General features: G+C 44.0%; 4 protein-coding genes and 1 long non-coding RNA gene across 7 annotated transcripts; 3 read left to right on the plus strand and 2 right to left on the minus strand.

The window, feature by feature from the left end:
- Positions 1 to 314: 314 nt before the first annotated feature.
- On the minus strand, positions 315 to 2,737 carry rpusd2 (RNA pseudouridine synthase domain containing 2). Of its 2 annotated transcripts, XM_040199375.2 has the most exons (4): positions 2,616 to 2,737; positions 1,962 to 2,453; positions 1,402 to 1,698; positions 315 to 1,301 (listed from the first exon to the last, which is right to left on the minus strand). In XM_040199375.2, exons 1-4 carry the CDS (start codon positions 2,619 to 2,621, stop codon positions 495 to 497), a joined length of 1,602 nt encoding a protein of 533 aa, XP_040055309.2. In that variant the 5' UTR covers positions 2,622 to 2,737; the 3' UTR covers positions 315 to 494. The 2 variants fall into 2 exon arrangements, with proteins under 2 accessions (XP_040055309.2, XP_040055308.2); XM_040199374.2 differs by having other exon boundaries at positions 1,962 to 2,694.
- Positions 2,437 to 5,212, plus strand: LOC144388436 (uncharacterized). The gene is made up of 2 exons (XR_013452820.1): positions 2,437 to 2,575; positions 4,672 to 5,212. It is a non-coding gene; the product is annotated as an uncharacterized LOC144388436 (long non-coding RNA).
- On the minus strand, positions 3,232 to 6,473 carry pcmtl (l-isoaspartyl protein carboxyl methyltransferase, like). Of its 2 annotated transcripts, none has more exons than XM_040199377.2 (9): positions 6,279 to 6,473; positions 5,829 to 5,997; positions 5,399 to 5,503; positions 5,254 to 5,285; positions 5,071 to 5,175; positions 4,872 to 4,992; positions 4,697 to 4,782; positions 3,975 to 4,144; positions 3,232 to 3,878 (listed from the first exon to the last, which is right to left on the minus strand). In XM_040199377.2, exons 2-9 carry the CDS (start codon positions 5,944 to 5,946, stop codon positions 3,866 to 3,868), a joined length of 750 nt encoding a protein of 249 aa, XP_040055311.2. In that variant the 5' UTR covers positions 5,947 to 5,997; positions 6,279 to 6,473; the 3' UTR covers positions 3,232 to 3,865. The 2 variants fall into 2 exon arrangements, with proteins under 2 accessions (XP_040055311.2, XP_040055312.2); XM_040199378.2 differs by having other exon boundaries at positions 6,295 to 6,361.
- Positions 6,449 to 8,249, plus strand: ccdc32 (coiled-coil domain containing 32). The gene is made up of 4 exons (XM_040199380.2): positions 6,449 to 6,589; positions 6,896 to 7,156; positions 7,278 to 7,431; positions 7,589 to 8,249. The coding sequence occupies exons 2-4, from the start codon at positions 6,910 to 6,912 to the stop codon at positions 7,776 to 7,778; spliced, it is 591 nt and encodes a 196-aa protein (XP_040055314.1). The 5' UTR covers positions 6,449 to 6,589; positions 6,896 to 6,909; the 3' UTR covers positions 7,779 to 8,249.
- Positions 8,250 to 10,666: 2,417 nt separating this feature from the next.
- prlh2r (prolactin releasing hormone 2 receptor) lies at positions 10,667 to 13,749 on the plus strand. The gene is made up of 2 exons (XM_040198616.2): positions 10,667 to 11,888; positions 12,491 to 13,749. Exons 1-2 carry the CDS (start codon positions 10,974 to 10,976, stop codon positions 12,809 to 12,811), a joined length of 1,236 nt encoding a protein of 411 aa, XP_040054550.2. The 5' UTR covers positions 10,667 to 10,973; the 3' UTR covers positions 12,812 to 13,749.
- The last annotated feature ends 2,645 nt before the right edge of the window (positions 13,750 to 16,394 follow it).

Below are 16,394 nucleotides of genomic sequence, written 5' to 3' on the forward strand. Positions count from 1 at the left end.
ATTAGAAACCGCTCTTTCAAATGGTGAAACATATATTTATTTTTTTCAGGCGATTATAGGCACTTATATTAAATTCTTGCCATTAGATCCCCTTAAATGCTACACACTGGGGATTTAAAAACGGTGGGGTCAGTGAATCTAATCCACTTTGTTTAATTGAGCAATAGAATGTATATTACTTTTAATGGCAAAGCAGTTTTTGGTGTTTTATTTCAACCATCAGTCTTCAGAATTGTTGACTCCACCTTAAAAAGGTGCCCACCACAATCAATTACAGCCGTCAATGTTGTTTCACGGAGCTCAAACAGAAGTCATTTAAGGCAAAAATGTATTTATTTTACTGCAGAACGGCTTTTTAATTATTTGAAGCATGTTTTGAGTACCGGGCAGTTTACAGGCTACAAGGATGAAAACAAACTAAAATAATTTGCTTGACTTTAGATCAAAGTGAGAATGAATAAAGATACATGTTCTTTGTTTGCATCAGGTCAGCGCTAACCAGTCTCGACCCAGTCCTCTTCGGCCCAATCGGGTAAAGGTGTGGAATATTCAAAATCTGGTCCCTTGTAGCGTAAAGCGTGGAGATACATGATGAGCTCTTTCTCTGTGGGATCTGGTCGGACCAGCTTACACTCACTGCACAGGTGGTCTCGAATCCCTGGAGGACTTTTTGGAGTTGTTGCCTCGGTTTGATTTGCATTGATGTTTGGTTGAGTTTTGAGTGAGGAAGTACTGTTACTGTCTGGGTCCATGCAGCCCTGACCCGCCTCATCCACTGTCTCGCTGCCACATGTCTGCACCTGTGCGTCTATCGGATGACGCTCTCCACTTCTGTTGGGCTCAGAAGGGCGATCCAGGTGGATCTTCTCAGATTCTTTGTCTTTCTCCGCCCCTCGCTCATTCCCATCAACCGGAACGTCCAGCAAATGGAGAGTTTCCTGTGAGCGATGTTCCTCTACGAGGGCCTCCAGCAGCTCCTTGGTACTCTTTTCCGGGAGTCCCCCCTTCCCTCTGTTTGGGCCCCAGGCCGAGGACCCGTAGATAGGATCATTGAGGATGGGGAAGCCCAGGTACTGGAGGTGGACCCTAATCTGGTGTGTGCGGCCCGTCAGTGGTAAACAGCGCACCACGCTGGTTTTCCCATTGAAGCTGATCTTCTGGAAGACGGTTCTGGACTCCTTTCCCTTTGGATCAACGCGGCAGAGGCCAATTTTAAAGGAAACGACCAGGATGGGCAACTCGCAGGTCATCTCCCCTTCTGGAAAGTCGCCCTCTACTCTGCACACATACTCCTTTTCAAGCTGTACAAGAAATAACAACTGTTTACTTATGTTCACATAAATGACATGTGCACAGGATTTAAACACGTGCAAGCGTAGATCGACCCCGTCCCGAACATACCTGTCTGTCTCTCACCAGCTTGTCTAGTTTCTGTGACGTCTCCAGCGTCCTGGCGAACAGCAGCACTCCCGAGGTGAGCCTGTCCAGCCTGTGGACCGTGTGGAGCTCAGAAACGCCTCGCTCTTTTCCCAGGATGAAAATCACCGTGTTGTGGCGGAACCGGCCGCACGGGTGGACGGGGATGGAGGCGGGCTTGTTGACCACGAGCACTTCACCGTCGTCCACCAGGACCTCCAGGGGCCTGCCAACTACGGGGGGCTCGTGGCGATGCACCGTGTTCTTCATGTGGTCATTGTTCTGCGGATGGGCAAAACGGTGGTTGTTAATTGAACACTAAACATGCTTGTGACGCGGCACATTGCACGGGACACATTTGGTCTTGGTCACATGCTTAATGAGGAGGAGAGGATGCTAAAGGCTCAACAGAGGCACCTTTTCAAAGGCTGTCAGATTAAAAACATACAATACATCGGATATATCACCTATATAGAATAACTAGGCGTCTTGGAGCCTTTCCTTCATCGCCTCCTGATAACAAAGTCACACTTGGGGACACTGACCCGGAGCACCAATGACAAGTCTTCCACAGGTTCCTCGTTCAGCCGGATGCGACCCTCCTTGACGGCCATCTGGTAGTACTCGATGGACTCGGTTCTGAACTCGCTCTTGAACACCTCCATGAGGCTCTTCCCAATCCACCGGCCCTTGCAGTACGTTTTGAAGTCGAAGTAGTACGGGTGCACTTTGCGTAGGCCGCCTTCGAAGTAGTAGGAGGTCTCGTCGAAATGCTCCCGGCTGAAGCTGACGCCCGGGTTCCGCTTCTGCGGAGGGGGGACGTACCTCTCGCCCGGACGGGGCTTCTTCCCCCCCGCTCCCCTCCGCCTCTTGCTATGGCCGCGGGTCTCATCTTCGCCCGCCTCGTCACTCTTTCTTTTGCCACTTTCTGCGGCTTCTTTGGGGGTCGTCTTCTCGTCGGGCACCGGGAGGTTTACCTCGGCCGGTGTTGTGCTGTCGCATGCTGCCTGCGCCATCGTCGAGCTGCTGGTTTTAAACTGTGGAGAATAAAAATGGCGATTCAAAGGACGATCCGCCCTGTGAAAGGAAATAAAGCGACGCTCTATTTGATGGATTACATGCTTATTAACGAACGCTAGCGCCGAAGAGGAGACAGACAGTAAGTTACGTTTGCTCAAACCTTTGACAGATACACTCACGTGCATCGCTTGGCTAGAGGACCTTGTCGCTAGACGCGCGCAGTGATGACGTCGACGTGTAGTCAAATCAGTCCAACCTGTAGTTCAACAAACAGTCGACCGCTGCCGTTTCTTCCTCTTTTTATTGGTCGTTGAGTACAAACAGCTCATCAGAGGCATTATCGCCACCAACTGTTCATAGTATGTATTACATTTGCTTTTTAGGAGACATTAGCACAGTACTTATATGAGGTTGAAGTCGTGATCTTGATTTAAAGTGTTTATCTACCATATGAGAAGCTAGCAAGTTATTGCAGCAGAAATCCTCTGAAAAAAACACACAGAAGATTTAAGAAGATTATGGTACGGTCTGGTAATATTAGATCATGTTACTTACGTATTATCTTGGTACAGATCAAGATTGTATTTTACTCAGTGGAGGATAAATATGTTATTTGGTATAACTACTATGTTGAAAAGATCATTTAGTCCTATGGTGTTGATAATAACTGTAGACCTAATTTTAGCTGTTAAAATATTGTTTCCTATCCTATTCAAAAATGTTGAACATTCTTTGTGTAGCTATCCATGACCCAGACGGAAGAAATTGCTGTAGAAAAGTAAACAAAATAATGTATCCATTTAGTGGGTTTTATTAATAAACCTTCCAAATAATTAATTATTTGTGTAGCTTTAAATACAATTAAGTTCCTCATTTAATCCTTTTTTAGCACAATGTCCCCACTGCTTAACAGGAACAATCTCAAACAGGACACATCCTAAATATACACCACGTGAAACCATTAAGAACGAGTTCAAACCACAAAATAGTTAATTTACTGAATTTAATTTCCTTGGCTTATACTTGGATTTTCTTATACTTTATGTGTTATTGCAGTCATAGTCACAAATTAACCACTTATCTGAATATCCCATTAGCATTCAGAAGAACACATTCTGTAGCTTCTTAAGTGGATATTGCGCTTTTCTCATGGCTGAACTTTCCTGGCTCACCCACATAGAATTCTCTGAATCACTTCAATCACTCTCTGCCCCCGTGGATTGAGCTCCTCGGTCCAGTGGTGGTCGCTCATTCATTCACTCACAGTTGTATCCCTCTTAGAAGACAATCTGGTCGGGCAAACGGAGAAGGGTCCTCGTTGTACGTCGCCGGGCGACAACCCACAAGGGCTCAGTGAAACCGGGGGAAGCTACTGAGCCCCGGGGATGCAGCACCAACGCCACCTTCTGTGGGGGCAACCGCACTGCAGTCAGAGCTCACCTCTGGGGAGAGAGAGAGAGAGAGGGAATGATAGCAGTGATCGGATCAGTAACAAAAACCACCGGAAAGAGCTGGATAGTGTGTTTTGTTGCAAATACCCGGGCCACTGACGCCTCCTGTCGGTCAGGGGGACGTAAACCACTCCCATCAGAGCTTTCTTGACAAAGGTCCCGTCGCTCTGCCGGTCGTACTGTTCTAACACCTGACTGCCCCCATCGGGGCCCACGGGGAGAACCAACCGCCCACCGGACTTCAGCTGCTCCAAGAGCTTTGACAAGACACACGGCAGAAATTTCACACGAGTTGATGTTAAATGAGCAAGTCGAGTCTGTCCTCTGCGTTTGAAGTTCTCTTATTTTACAGCAGATGTTTTTAGGAATACCGACTGCTCAAGATTCACTGAACCACAGTAGACGTTCAAACATGTAGACGAATGAGGTGCACTCGATTGTCATGTGGAAATTAAGATTAAAAGTTATTTGATTACAGTATTTACTTGTCTTGAACGCTGAATGAGTTCGTTTTAGTCTTGTCTGGTTTATTCAGAATTCTTTATTTCATCATGCAGTCCTTACTTTTTGATGTTTTGGTTTTATGAGTCAATTGTGTTTTTATGTGGTTTGAAAGTTTTGTGCTGCCATCTTGGCCAGACATGTTGAAATCATCCTGGGATTATACTAGCTAAATAAAGAGATGTACTGCAATGTGTTTTAACCTTAACTCTCTGTGCTACTTTGTTGTGAATTTTGGATGAAGGTAAATATATTCATGATTTCTCTTATTCTATTTTCACAGAGGTGAAAGCCATACGCGTCCTTACAGCATGAGGAACAGTAGCTGCCGCTGCACCAACATGAATGGCATCATACGGCGCTCCTTCTGAGTGGCCGAACCTTCCATCTCCCACTGTGGACAAATATGACCTTTAAAGTCTTTTGTCTCTATACTACGTCAAAAACTTAAAAAAATGCATTCCTTTGTTATTCATGACTCACCCATAAGTTTGATGCGTCCAGAGGTCAGCAGTTCTGGGTCGTCAGCTTGCACATTTTTTATTGACATTTGAACCAATTCATCAATGTGTTCAATGCCAACCACTTTACCACTAGGTCCTGTCTACAAACAAAAGAAAATTACAGCTGTTGCACTTCATATCGGCTGGTGGGAAACATGCAAAGTTTATACGGCACTTACCATTCTTGCAAAACAGGCTGTGAGATATCCACTTCCTGAACCCACATCCAGCGCCGATGCCCCTTCAGTTAGTTTGTCACTTAACAGCTCTAAAGCATGAGCGTGCTGGAAAGCCACCGAATGAAAACGTTCAGCCCATCATGTACACCAGCGGATCGTAATAGTTCTTTGTCTGTTACTCACCATGTGTGGTGCACTGATGGTCGCTCTGTACCCTGTGATGAGGAAAATATCGTAGCACAGTCACGGCAAACGTCTGTGATCACAAAACATATTTAGAGGCAAGTGTGTGTGTGTTTGTGCCTATGAAGAGAACTCCAATGAATACCTATGGACTGAGGAGAGTCTGCATAAGGATAGTCTATCGCGTACAGCCCTCGGTCTGTAGCCAGCATGGCATCAAACACTTGGTCGCTGCGGATCACCCCGTGATCTGGAGGAGAGAAGAGGAGGCTATTGCACTGAGCTGGACTGGAAACTGTGTGCGGGTTAAACCCGGTGTGTTTCGCTTTTATGTGGATGAAACAAAGTATTAATACAAACTTTTTAGGTAAAACAAATAAGAATGATGGCATCGTACTTGGTCAATATTTAAAGCTGGATGTATACATACTATGTATACATACTATGTTGTGATAATTGTGTGGGATTTTGGTCATTGTAATATCATGATAAAGCACAAATGTATTTCTCGTATTAAAGGAGGCGTTACCAATAAGTGTGTCTAAATTAAGGTTGCCCTGAGATCTGCCCTTTACCCCTCAGCCGGCCGATGAGCTCCGGGTGCGTTTTTCCGCTGGATATCCAGGCCATGGTCCGGGACAGCAGCACCCCCATCGGGACAGCCACCACCGCCAGCCGCAGCACCACGCGCATCTCCTACGCGCGCTGCTCCTCACGTGACGCGGCGACCATCGCGTGCAAAACCTCGACGACAAACGTTTAAACATTTTTGTTTGTTTAACTCTTGATCATTTGTCGTAGCCAAGTTGGTAATAGTTACAAGCAGAATTACATTTGGCTGCAGGAATTATTCGCTTTAAAGTGAACTTTAGCACACCGAGCTGATCCAGCCGTGTTTATACACAGGGGCATTCAATTATAGACCTGTAATATCGCTAAACAATTTGCCAATGTTCGTGTCAGTTATTAACCAATGAACTTGCGCGAATAAAATAATTCAACATAGATTGTCAGTGCTTGTTTACCTTGATAAATCCTCACCGTATCGATTCCTTCCAGCTGAAACCAACGTCCTCACTCCTTTTTCTGCAAAACACGACATCTGGCCAATAGCAAGCGAGCTGCTGCCGAGAAGCCACAGAGGTCCAATCGCATTTTAGAAAACTGTTTGATGGACGGTTACAACGTCCAATCATATGACACTAAATACGGAAGTGGACGTCCTCCGTTTAAGACTGTAGATCATGGACACAGACAGCTAGTGAGCCCATTCTTTAATCTTCAAAAATCAAACTTTAGGAGAAGTAACGGTTATTTCATCAAGAGTTTCAGACAGGTAAGACACGATTATAACTCAATATGACAAAAAACAGTTTTAAAGCACATCTAATGAAACAATACTCAATAAAATAGGGTTTTGACCTAAGTTTAGTTAGCTATGTTGATACATTTGGTTAGATTAAAGCGCAGCTTTTGAATGTGGCTAACGCTTAGTAGTTGTAACATGCGCAGTTTACCTTATTCATTTATTTGTAATTTCTATCCCACACGAATAACCCTGTTTTATTACTGCTGCACGACCCATAAACACCATCCTGCTAATGCCAATTCACTTCACGCTAACTCTTCTGTTGTGACCCAGTTCAGTGAACCAGGATGATCGAAGACTTCGAAAACAAGGAGGACGTCCGGTCCAGCGGGGAGCTGTGGACAGAAATCTGCTCCAGTCTGTCTCCAGTGAGTCAGGCAACCCCGGAGATCCACCCGGAGTTCATCGACTCGTTCCAGCCAGCCGCACAACTCGCACCGCAGGTCAATGGACACTCGAACGGGACAAACGGCACGTCCTCTGGCGTCAAATGGCAACCCATGGAGGATTCTGAGATCTACATAGCCAGTTTGGGTACAGCCATCCGTTCTGTCTCCTCTTGCACTTATAGACCATAATCTAGTAAAGGGGCTGTCCCTCCCTTTTTCTTTAGATGGAAAAAATCAAGTGTTGTCTTTTCTAAATTTCGATGCAGAGAACCGCCTGAAGAAAATAAAGGGCCAGTCAAGTGACGTGACGTCCAGGGACATGTTGCGCTCCTTGTCTCAAGCAAAGAAAGAATGTTGGGACAGATTTCTGCACGACGCTCAGGCCTCAGAGCTCTTCCAAGGCGGCGACATGGACGACAGGTAGGATGCTGTGGCTGATTACTCTTTGATATTGTGACACACGCAGATACTAATAAGTAAACGGTGATCCTGCCAGAAGAGCCCTTCTATTGTTGCAAGAATAACAAGACGTCCTCTTCTCATCTCAATACCTTGTGTGTACTTCCCCTTTCCCCAGCGCTCTTGAACACTTCAAGAGATGGTTGATTCCTGAGAAGGTGGCCATCAGCGCAGAAGAGCTGGAGTATCTCCTGAGACCGTCGCAGGACAACGAACAGGCTGAGGCAGCCCAAACACAGATAGAAGAGGACACTACGGCAGAGGGAGCCAACCCTGACCAAGATGGCCCTCACACTCCAGAGAAATGAGTGTTAGAATATGGTAACAGTGAAAAAAGAACTAACTTTGCGTGAATTTAGTAGCGGTGACCGTCTGTCTGTTTTGGACAGAGCTTTTGTTAACAGTGGTTCAAGAAGCAATTACAGCCTGTCATCATCATCTGTATCCCCAGCAACTGAGTGTTAAGTACCTTTTCAGTCCTTGTTATTCATCCCCTGAAGGATTATTATCTAGTCTGTGTTCTGATTTCCATTATAAATGTTACAAAAATGGCTCTACATGATTTATATATGCAAAGGTTATTGAAGGAGCACATTAGGTAATTGAGACTCTTTCGACATCTTGCAAACATTATACAATTGTGACATATAGAACTGACTGTGACTGTGACATATTCCTAAAAATATTGTACCATATTGTGTAACATCTTTATTTTTTTCTCCATAATGTTTTTACCAATGAAGTCTTACCCATGTTTAAATAAAAACATCACAACAGTAGAATGGATTTGGTTCATTCGTCTGCACACAAGCTGAAGCAACAGCTTGTAAGATCCAGCGAGAGTGGAGACAGCGTAAAGTCTAGCAGGCTTCTCTCCTGTGGTCTGCCCATCTCGCTGCGATATTTCTAAATGGCAGCAAAGATTATTTATGTAAACTTTCCCTGTTACAGAGGAGTCAGTCAGCAAATGGGACAAAAGAGAGAAGAATTACACACACACACACAAACATTATGAGCTGCCTTATTCTAAGGTCCCTGTTGAAATAGACTATTAATATTGGCTAGATTTATCTAATCAATTGGGAACTGGCTTACTCTGAATAACATCAATTTAACCAGGAAAAATGTGATAGGCTGGATGTGAGGTGACCGGGAGAGTTTAAACAGTCCCAATGCATCTGGTGGAAAATGGCAACGGCAGAACCCGGGGAAGTGTAGATGTAACTGAAGAGAGGGACAGAGGCAGAATGAGGTTTGGACACATCTTCTCATTCAGTTCAATGAGAAAGGCTTTTCCACCTGAGCCCTCCTCCTCACGTATCAAATATAGCTGCCAGACCCATTTTCCCTGAGGACAAAACATCTGTGTCAACGCACCGTTGGTGGCGAGCCTGGCCCAGACCAGACGCAGACACTTAATGAGAGGAAACCCCACCAAATGGGGCTTTAACTCAGTAATGTCCCCGGTGAAGCCTGGATATCCGGGAACCGGATATCATGCATTTTTTGGCAACTTCTGCACAAGCCCAAGGTTATGAACACTGGGCCTTGTCAAACATATGAAAACATCAGGAAGGACTGGCTTCCCTCAGCGTACGAGGACGAGCTTGTGCACGTGTGAAAAGGTAGAAGCATCTGGGGTTGCTGGAGCTCCAAAGCAGAGGAAAGGGTAAAGAACCAGGCTGGTTGGCATGCCGACAAAAAGGTACTTAATGTACAAGGAAGAAAGGTGGACCAGGCGGGTCCATCACACCCCATCATTAAAAGTCACTCCTAGAAACCAGCCGGACGGGCTGCTAAAGAAATCTTTTTGGTGTTATGACACAGGTTTAAAAATTCAGAGAGATCCAAAGTAGCCGTCATAGGAGAAAAGAGGCTGGACTGAGACATGAAGGATTTTTGCAACATTTTAATAATAAATGACTTAATGAATCCCTCAAAACAGGTAATGTACTACCAAGAACTCTTTGGCTCAATTAAAAAATGACTCGACTGCTGGATGATGGCTGCACCTGTAAGTCTACGCTTGGTAGTAAGAACAAGCAAATTACTTCTAATAACAATTGAATGAGAAACGGTGAATTATGTAATACGCTATACATTTGCTTTATGAATCCTTGAATATGTTTCAAGTCCTTTTTTCATGTTTTATTTTCCTCACAATATTCCCGCTCTTCCCAACAAGTCATCTGTCATATATCCAAACATGTACGTGTCTATGAGCCATGTCCCTCGGCCAACAGCTGATGTTCCAAAAACAAAAAAGACCCACCGGTCCTCCTCTGCTGCTGCCCCTGAGCTTGGAACAAACTTCCAAGTCATCCACTTTACTAATGTTTAAATGTTTTAAAAACATTTATTTTCCCTGGCCTCACCTTTGATTTTAACATGTATGTCAGTTAGTCTTGTTACGTTACTTTCTGTTATTAATCCAGTTTGTATCTATGCACAACTTTTGTTGTATTTTAAAATGTGCTGTACAAATACATATGATTGATGGAAAACCAAAAAGCACGATTCATCCCAATGGGAAAATCATGATTCTAGTGAAAATGCTTTCAAATAGGGTACATAAATTCACTATTAATTATAACATATTGAACAAGGGGAATATAATAGGTTGTAAGGTTGTTCACTGGGGGTAATGACAGACAGCTATCTGCCTGGAGGTGACTCATTCACAGGAACACTCAGTGCCGGAGGAGAGAGAGAGAAAGAGCTCACCTCTCTATTCAGAAGCGAGTGGGTTGCAGTGACGAGGTGAGCCTGCACAATACGCACACATCCATCAGACAGAAGACACCAATTCGTTCTGGATTGTCCAATTCATTAGAAAAACAATGTCCTGACTGACATCTCTCAGAGGTAACTTTTTCTTTTAATTCCTACATTTTGAAACTGCATGTAGGCTGGTAACTTTCAAATTTGCAGCATTTTTTTTCTAAGAGAAGAAACGGTTGTTGATTGATGTGATTGAAAATTGATGCATGTGATTTACGTTCAAATCAATCTATCGCTGATCATAGTACAAGTCAATAAGGCATCGAGCTGATTTAACAGGAAAAGTACGACAGGCATATTTAAAAATAACTTAGAACAGGGACATTTTGACAAATGTCAGCCTGAACTCCACAGTCAGATTTTGACTTACAGAAGACGCTTTCACATTTGTTAAATGACGTGCAGAAGAGGTGGATGAAGGTAAACAAATGGAGTTGAGGGGGATCTGCAAGCCCTGCAGCTTTTAATAATATTGTATATACATAATACTTCTTTTCATCTTGTTTTTATATGTCTCTTGTTTGCACTTTACCCTAAACTGCTGTAAATCTTGTGTATTTCCCCGCCGCATGACTAATACAAGAATATTTTTTATCTCAGTTCATATGGAGTTTAATACATTTGTTTTGAAAATATTTGTAGGAAATTAAGATATAAAATTGGGTACAATCATTTGCAACAGATTTTAAACTCGTTTGTTATTCAATGTAGATCTGGCAGCTATGGACTGGGAGAAGTCATTGAACCGATCCAGGGTGAACTCCTCTACTGCAGCCTCTTCGTCATCTCCGACCACATCCGACTCTTTCTCCACCTCCACCTCCTCCTCTTGCAACTCCTCTCACCTCCTCCTCTCCACCTCCCCGTTCCTGGTCCCTTCCTTTTCTGGCCTGGACCTCCTGTTCGACCTGAAGCCCGTCTTCATCCCCCTCTACTCCGCGGTGGCGTCGGTCGCCTGCTCCGGCAACCTCCTCCTGCTCTTTCTCACCTGGCACAACAAGAAAAGACACAACACCACAAACTTCCTCATCGGCAACCTGGCCCTGGTCGACCTGCTCATGTGCGTCTTCTGCGTCCCTTTGACTGCATCCTACGCCTTTGACCGGCGCGGGTGGGTGTTTGGCCCCCACTTGTGCCTCTTCGTCACCGTGATGCAGTCGGCGGCCGTCTACGCGGCCTGCCTCTCCCTCATGGCCATCGCGGTGGACCGTTACGTGGTCGTGGCTTATCCCATCCGCAGAAGAGCGGGGGGCCAGTTTTGCTGGGGTCTGGTGGTCGCCATCTGGCTGTCCTCCCTGGCTTTATCCGCGCCCACGGCGCTGCACACCGTCCACCTGGACCTGCGGGCTGCAGGGCTGCACATGGCCGTTTGTGAGGAGTTCTGGGATGGCCAGGAGCGAGGCCGGCTCATCTACTCCTGCTTCATACTCCTCTTCTCCTACTTTGTCCCACTGGCTGCCGTCTCCGTCTCCTACTGTGCCATATCCTACCAGCTGAGGCGGAGGACCGCGTCAGGATTGACGGCGTGTCAGGAGCTGAGATCTGCGGGGGCCGCATGGAGCAGACGGAGGAGGAAGACTTTCTGTCTGCTTTTGGTGTCCGTCCTGTGTTTTGCCTTCTCGTGGCTTCCCTTACAGGTACGGATGAGAGGGGCTGAGGAATTGATGGATACATATTTATCACTTACACACACGTGAACGAACACAATCCCACTTGTGACCATTTAGTGAGATAATAAAGTTCTTGTGGGTTACTTAATTACTATCTCATTCCGCATAAACTACATCTGTCCGTGAGTACCTTGAAAGCTCAAACACAAACCAGTTGTATGTTGATTGTTTAAGCCCTTGATCCATTTTTATAAAAACCTCCAAATGCGGCGATTGTGTGTCGAGCTACTTTTGTGAAGTTCAGTGACTTACAGGCCACTTTGATTATTAGTCAGATGTCAAAAGTGTGTCAGAATTTCAATCTTACTCTTTGCAAGAAGTGTTTACTGAAATGTACCCAGAATCGGTGGCAATGTGTTTAAATGATTTTACGTGCGTTTAATGTGCTGAATTGCCTTTTAACACTGAAACTAATGCTTAGCTTAGCTTAAGCAAACAAATTAAGTAATCAGCGGGAACCTTTGAACTGAAAATGTTCAAATTCGCAAATAACAGAACAAATTTCTAAATGATGTATTGAACCGATTTCCATATGGACGCTGAGTGCTAAACAGTGTTTGACTTCACAGCTGGTGAATCTCATCCGTGACCTGGACACAGATTTCTCCATCCTAGGGAAGGATTACATCAACATCGTCCAGGTGTCCGCTCACCTGCTCGCCATGAGCTCCGCCTGCTACAACCCTTTCATTTACGCCTCATTTCACCAAAAAATCCTCACCTACCTCTGCGGCCGATTGATTTTCCGCAACAGAAAAGCAAGAAAGGACGGGGGACGCCGGTCGAACGCCCTGACGATGACGCACAGGGGGCGCCGCCATCACACCTCCACGATGGCAGCGGATTTACCCGCCGCAAATTGCGCCATTCCTCAAGACATCTACGCATAATAGTTGTCTTGTGAATTTGTACTTCGTAGACACAAGGACACTTTGTATCTGCTTCACGTCACATAAAACCTCAATCTGTAATCTAATCAGTGTTCATGTAAACGCTACACGCAACCTTGACTTTTAGATATTTGTATCTGCATGCTTTTAATTCCATTCATATCATTTATTTGAATTGTGTGTGTGTGTGTGTTGGGTGTTTCAATTATCTGTGTGAGCTGTGGATTTGTTATGGAGGTGTTATTGCAGATGAGGTTTTATTTGTTGCCGGCCTTATTTTAACAAGTGACTGCAGCTGCGCCCGTCGTCGATGGACGGGATCAGCAGACGGAGCAGCGCGGAAGATTTTATGGCAAAGTATTGTGAACGGTTGTTTTAAGAGTTTTATTAATGTTTCTGCCATTTAGCTTTTAAATTGTTCAGCGCTCTGTCCTCATGGCGGTAAAACCTACTTAACGTCTCGCACGTGCTGGCCCAATTTGGTGTCCTTTTTTAAAACTTGTCTCTTTTATTGGGTTTTACGGCTGCAGGAGATCTCTGGGAGAACTTTTGATCCAGTCATTTTAGACGGTGTTTGATATCGAGATTGACTGTTTTTAACTACCTCACTGCAGAACCCTTTGGTTACATTCACACTAAAGGCCAAAAACTCAAAAATGGTTGCAAAGCTTTCATAACTGCTTTTTTCTCTTCTTTGACTGAATTTCCAAATACACTTTGATTAATAGGATGTGTGTAATGCTTGTGTTAAAAGTATGTTTATTCAGCAGTGAAACACATTAGACTGTGATTCAAAAAATATACTTGTAAGTTTTTTTTCTCTTGTCTTTGCAATAATACAGCAACAATACATTTATGTAATTGTTGTATGTATTCACATTCTTGAGTGTGACATTGATGCTTTCTTTATGCGCAGCATGTTTTTCTTATCTAAATGTTTTAAGCCATTCTTATCAACTTTATTCAATATATTTATTTGTATTTGTTGATTAATATCTTCTCTACAATATTTTTGGCTTTCATAATAAATAAGTTGATTTAAATCATTGTTCCCTCTCCATTCATCGCCTGACAGAGCAGAAACACGACGTTTGTGTATGCGTTTGTCTTCGGTATGCCCTTGAGTCACGCAGTTAACACTCTGCTGACGATGACGTTTAACAAACACAATGTATTCACAATCTGCAGCGCGACTAAATGTAGATAGTGGGATGATAACAATCATCTACGTTCATTTGAATATTTAAAACAAAGATATATATATATATTTACACACACTGTATATACGCACACTTATTTCATAAATATGTGTTCCATAAAGGATACCGGTGTCTTTTTCCTTTCTTTGAACAAATGCAACAAAGCATTTTAAAAGAAAATAGGAAGGCTTAAGAACACTTGCATCACTGATATTACTGATTGTTGCTTTGAGTACCAACAGTGGCTGGTACGGGTCACTATTACCTGTGTTGGGCTCCCACCATAGCAAAAAAAACAAGGCTGAGTTTTGGGAATGCATTGTTGCTACAGGGCATAACCCCCCCCAAGGACTTGGTCTTCACACCTAGGTGTGATTTCTCTCTCTTGGTGAAGCAGCCAGACATCGCAGACGTCCCTTCGCTGTGGACTGAGAGTTGATAACCAGCTCCCCCTTTAACCCCCCCCATTCTTTCCAAATCGACCTGCATCAATGTAAGGTTAAGACGACAGCGACTCCTCAAATCAACCTCTCTGAACCGGCCGTGGTCGGTGTAAGTTTATACAGAATCTTCTTTTGAAAAACAAACGTCTGCCGTCGGTGATAGGATTGAGGATTCAGGCTTTCAGCGGTTGGGCCTCTCCAATCCAATGCTTCCCAGAACAAACCTCTCCAAGAGGAGACCCTTTTTCTAGCTGCCCCAATGACCCCCGGCATCCCCAGTCATTACTCCCGGACCGAGCAGCTCAACAAGAAAGAAAAGCTTCTTGTCCCCCTTTGCGTGTTTAGAGAGCACAAACAGCCGTTGTGTCACCAGGAAACCCAACAGTCCTCAAGATCCCTCAATCGATCCCCGCAACAAAGCACCGAGCAGATACCGAGTTAAACAAGACCAAAGGAAACGCAGCAAACCCTGGCACCGCACAGCAAGCCTGACTGCTAGTTGTTGATTTTGCTCTGATGTGCATTTCCAGCTGTCAACACAAGTGTGTGAGTTTACAAATCATCTTCAATCAATTGAATGTGACACAGGTTGACTCCAATCAAGGTGTTGGAAGAAGCGATGGGTGTCGAGTGTCACAGAAAAAAGACTAAATGTTTCATTTTTATCTGTTTCTTTCTTATCTTTTATGATTTGAATAAGGTTGATTTGCAATTTATTGTACGCGGATCCCACATCTACTTTATGCATCCCGCCAACTCCTGATTGTGTCGTGAACATCCTCTATAAGTACAAACAGGCTTAACTGTGTTCTGCTATGCAAATGTCAGGTATCTTGATGAAGTACCACTAGTTGGGTGAAGTGGGTATAAATTCAGGAGAGATGATGGTGCTTTGGATCGTTGGTCTGAAATGCATAATGTTCAAAAGAACTGAGAGCTGTGAAACAACACGAGCAGCAAAAGAATTCCACAAAATACACCGATGCTGTTGTGATGTCTTGACTGGCTGTCTGATGAATCTGGATATTTTCTATAGCCAAAGTAGCTTTGCATGTGGCATTGCTGCTGTATAAAGCCGTACACGTGAAAGCGTCAAAAGAAAGGAGAGGGTTAATTTCTGGTATGAATCAGCCGGGAAGCCTTGCAGGTGTGAGGTTGAAAAAGCTCATTTTCTTCTGTGTTAGAAAGTAAGCTAAAAGGGTCTTTGTTCTTACTCCAACATTAAATTCAGTGAATTAAAGAGGAAAGTCTACCAATCTACCCAATATTCAACTGCTTTAATTCAAGATTTTGCAGTTGCAAATCTGCCAGGGTTATGTTTCAATTCCAATTGCATACAAGAGAGAGACGTTTGAATGCAGTTTGAATATCACAAATTAATTCAGCAATTATGGCATCAAGAAAACATGAGCTGTTGTTGGGTGATTATAAACATAACTTGCGCAGGGAAACATACATTGAACATTCTCGCTGTTGGTAAAGAAAACAGGACCAGGGCGTTTGGAAGAGATAGCAGCAAAGTCATAAACACACATTCACAACAACGCACAACTCATTGAGAAAGCACACACAAACACATTACTGCTAAATCATGAGTGAATTGGCGCAGCTGCCACTTCTTTCTGACTCTTTCCCACAGACGCTTGCTGTCACAGATGCAAATGATTTACCTGCATATCTAAAACCTCATAACCTGATGAGTAGTGCTGGAGTCCTCATACATATTCATCCGAGGCTGATTATTGAAATGATGTCTCCTCGTGTCTGCATCCAAGATGCTCACACTCTTGTTTTTCCTGTCACGATCCACAGGGCTGAAAAAAAAATGGGATCCTTATCATTTCAGTACGAAGGAGACCAATTAATTAGAAAACTTGAAACAAATGGGAAAGTCCTGAGTTAATCAAAAGATAACGGATTTTGAATTAAATCAAATATTAT

This window comes from Gasterosteus aculeatus, chromosome 15 (assembly GCF_964276395.1).
Source record: "Gasterosteus aculeatus chromosome 15, fGasAcu3.hap1.1, whole genome shotgun sequence".
Classification (NCBI taxonomy): Eukaryota; Metazoa; Chordata; class Actinopteri; order Perciformes; family Gasterosteidae; genus Gasterosteus; species Gasterosteus aculeatus.

Bases quoted from the DNA above. Each gene is read 5' to 3' on its own strand.
- rpusd2 (XM_040199374.2), bottom strand. From the start codon at position 2,621: ATGCACGTGAGTGTATCTGTCAAAGGTTTGAGCAAACGTAACTTACTG. The intron at 1,699-1,961 runs GTCAGTGTCCCC...GCCCATCCGCAG, and splicing joins ACTTGTCATTGGTGCTCCGG to AACAATGACCACATGAAGAA. The intron at 1,302-1,401 runs GTATGTTCGGGA...TTTCTTGTACAG, and splicing joins AGCTGGTGAGAGACAGACAG to CTTGAAAAGGAGTATGTGTG.
- pcmtl (XM_040199377.2), bottom strand. From the start codon at position 5,946: ATGCGCGTGGTGCTGCGGCTGGCGGTGGTGGCTGTCCCGATGGGGGTG. The intron at 4,783-4,871 runs GTGAGTCATGAA...ATTTGTCCACAG, and splicing joins TGGACGCATCAAACTTATGG to TGGGAGATGGAAGGTTCGGC. The intron at 4,145-4,696 runs GTAAGGACGCGT...GTCTTGTCAAAG, and splicing joins CAGCTACTGTTCCTCATGCT to CTCTTGGAGCAGCTGAAGTC.
- ccdc32 (XM_040199380.2), top strand. From the start codon at position 6,910: ATGATCGAAGACTTCGAAAACAAGGAGGACGTCCGGTCCAGCGGGGAG. The intron at 7,157-7,277 runs GTACAGCCATCC...ATTTCGATGCAG, and splicing joins GATCTACATAGCCAGTTTGG to AGAACCGCCTGAAGAAAATA. The intron at 7,432-7,588 runs GTAGGATGCTGT...CCCTTTCCCCAG, and splicing joins GGCGGCGACATGGACGACAG to CGCTCTTGAACACTTCAAGA.
- prlh2r (XM_040198616.2), top strand. From the start codon at position 10,974: ATGGACTGGGAGAAGTCATTGAACCGATCCAGGGTGAACTCCTCTACT. The intron at 11,889-12,490 runs GTACGGATGAGA...TTGACTTCACAG, and splicing joins TCTCGTGGCTTCCCTTACAG to CTGGTGAATCTCATCCGTGA.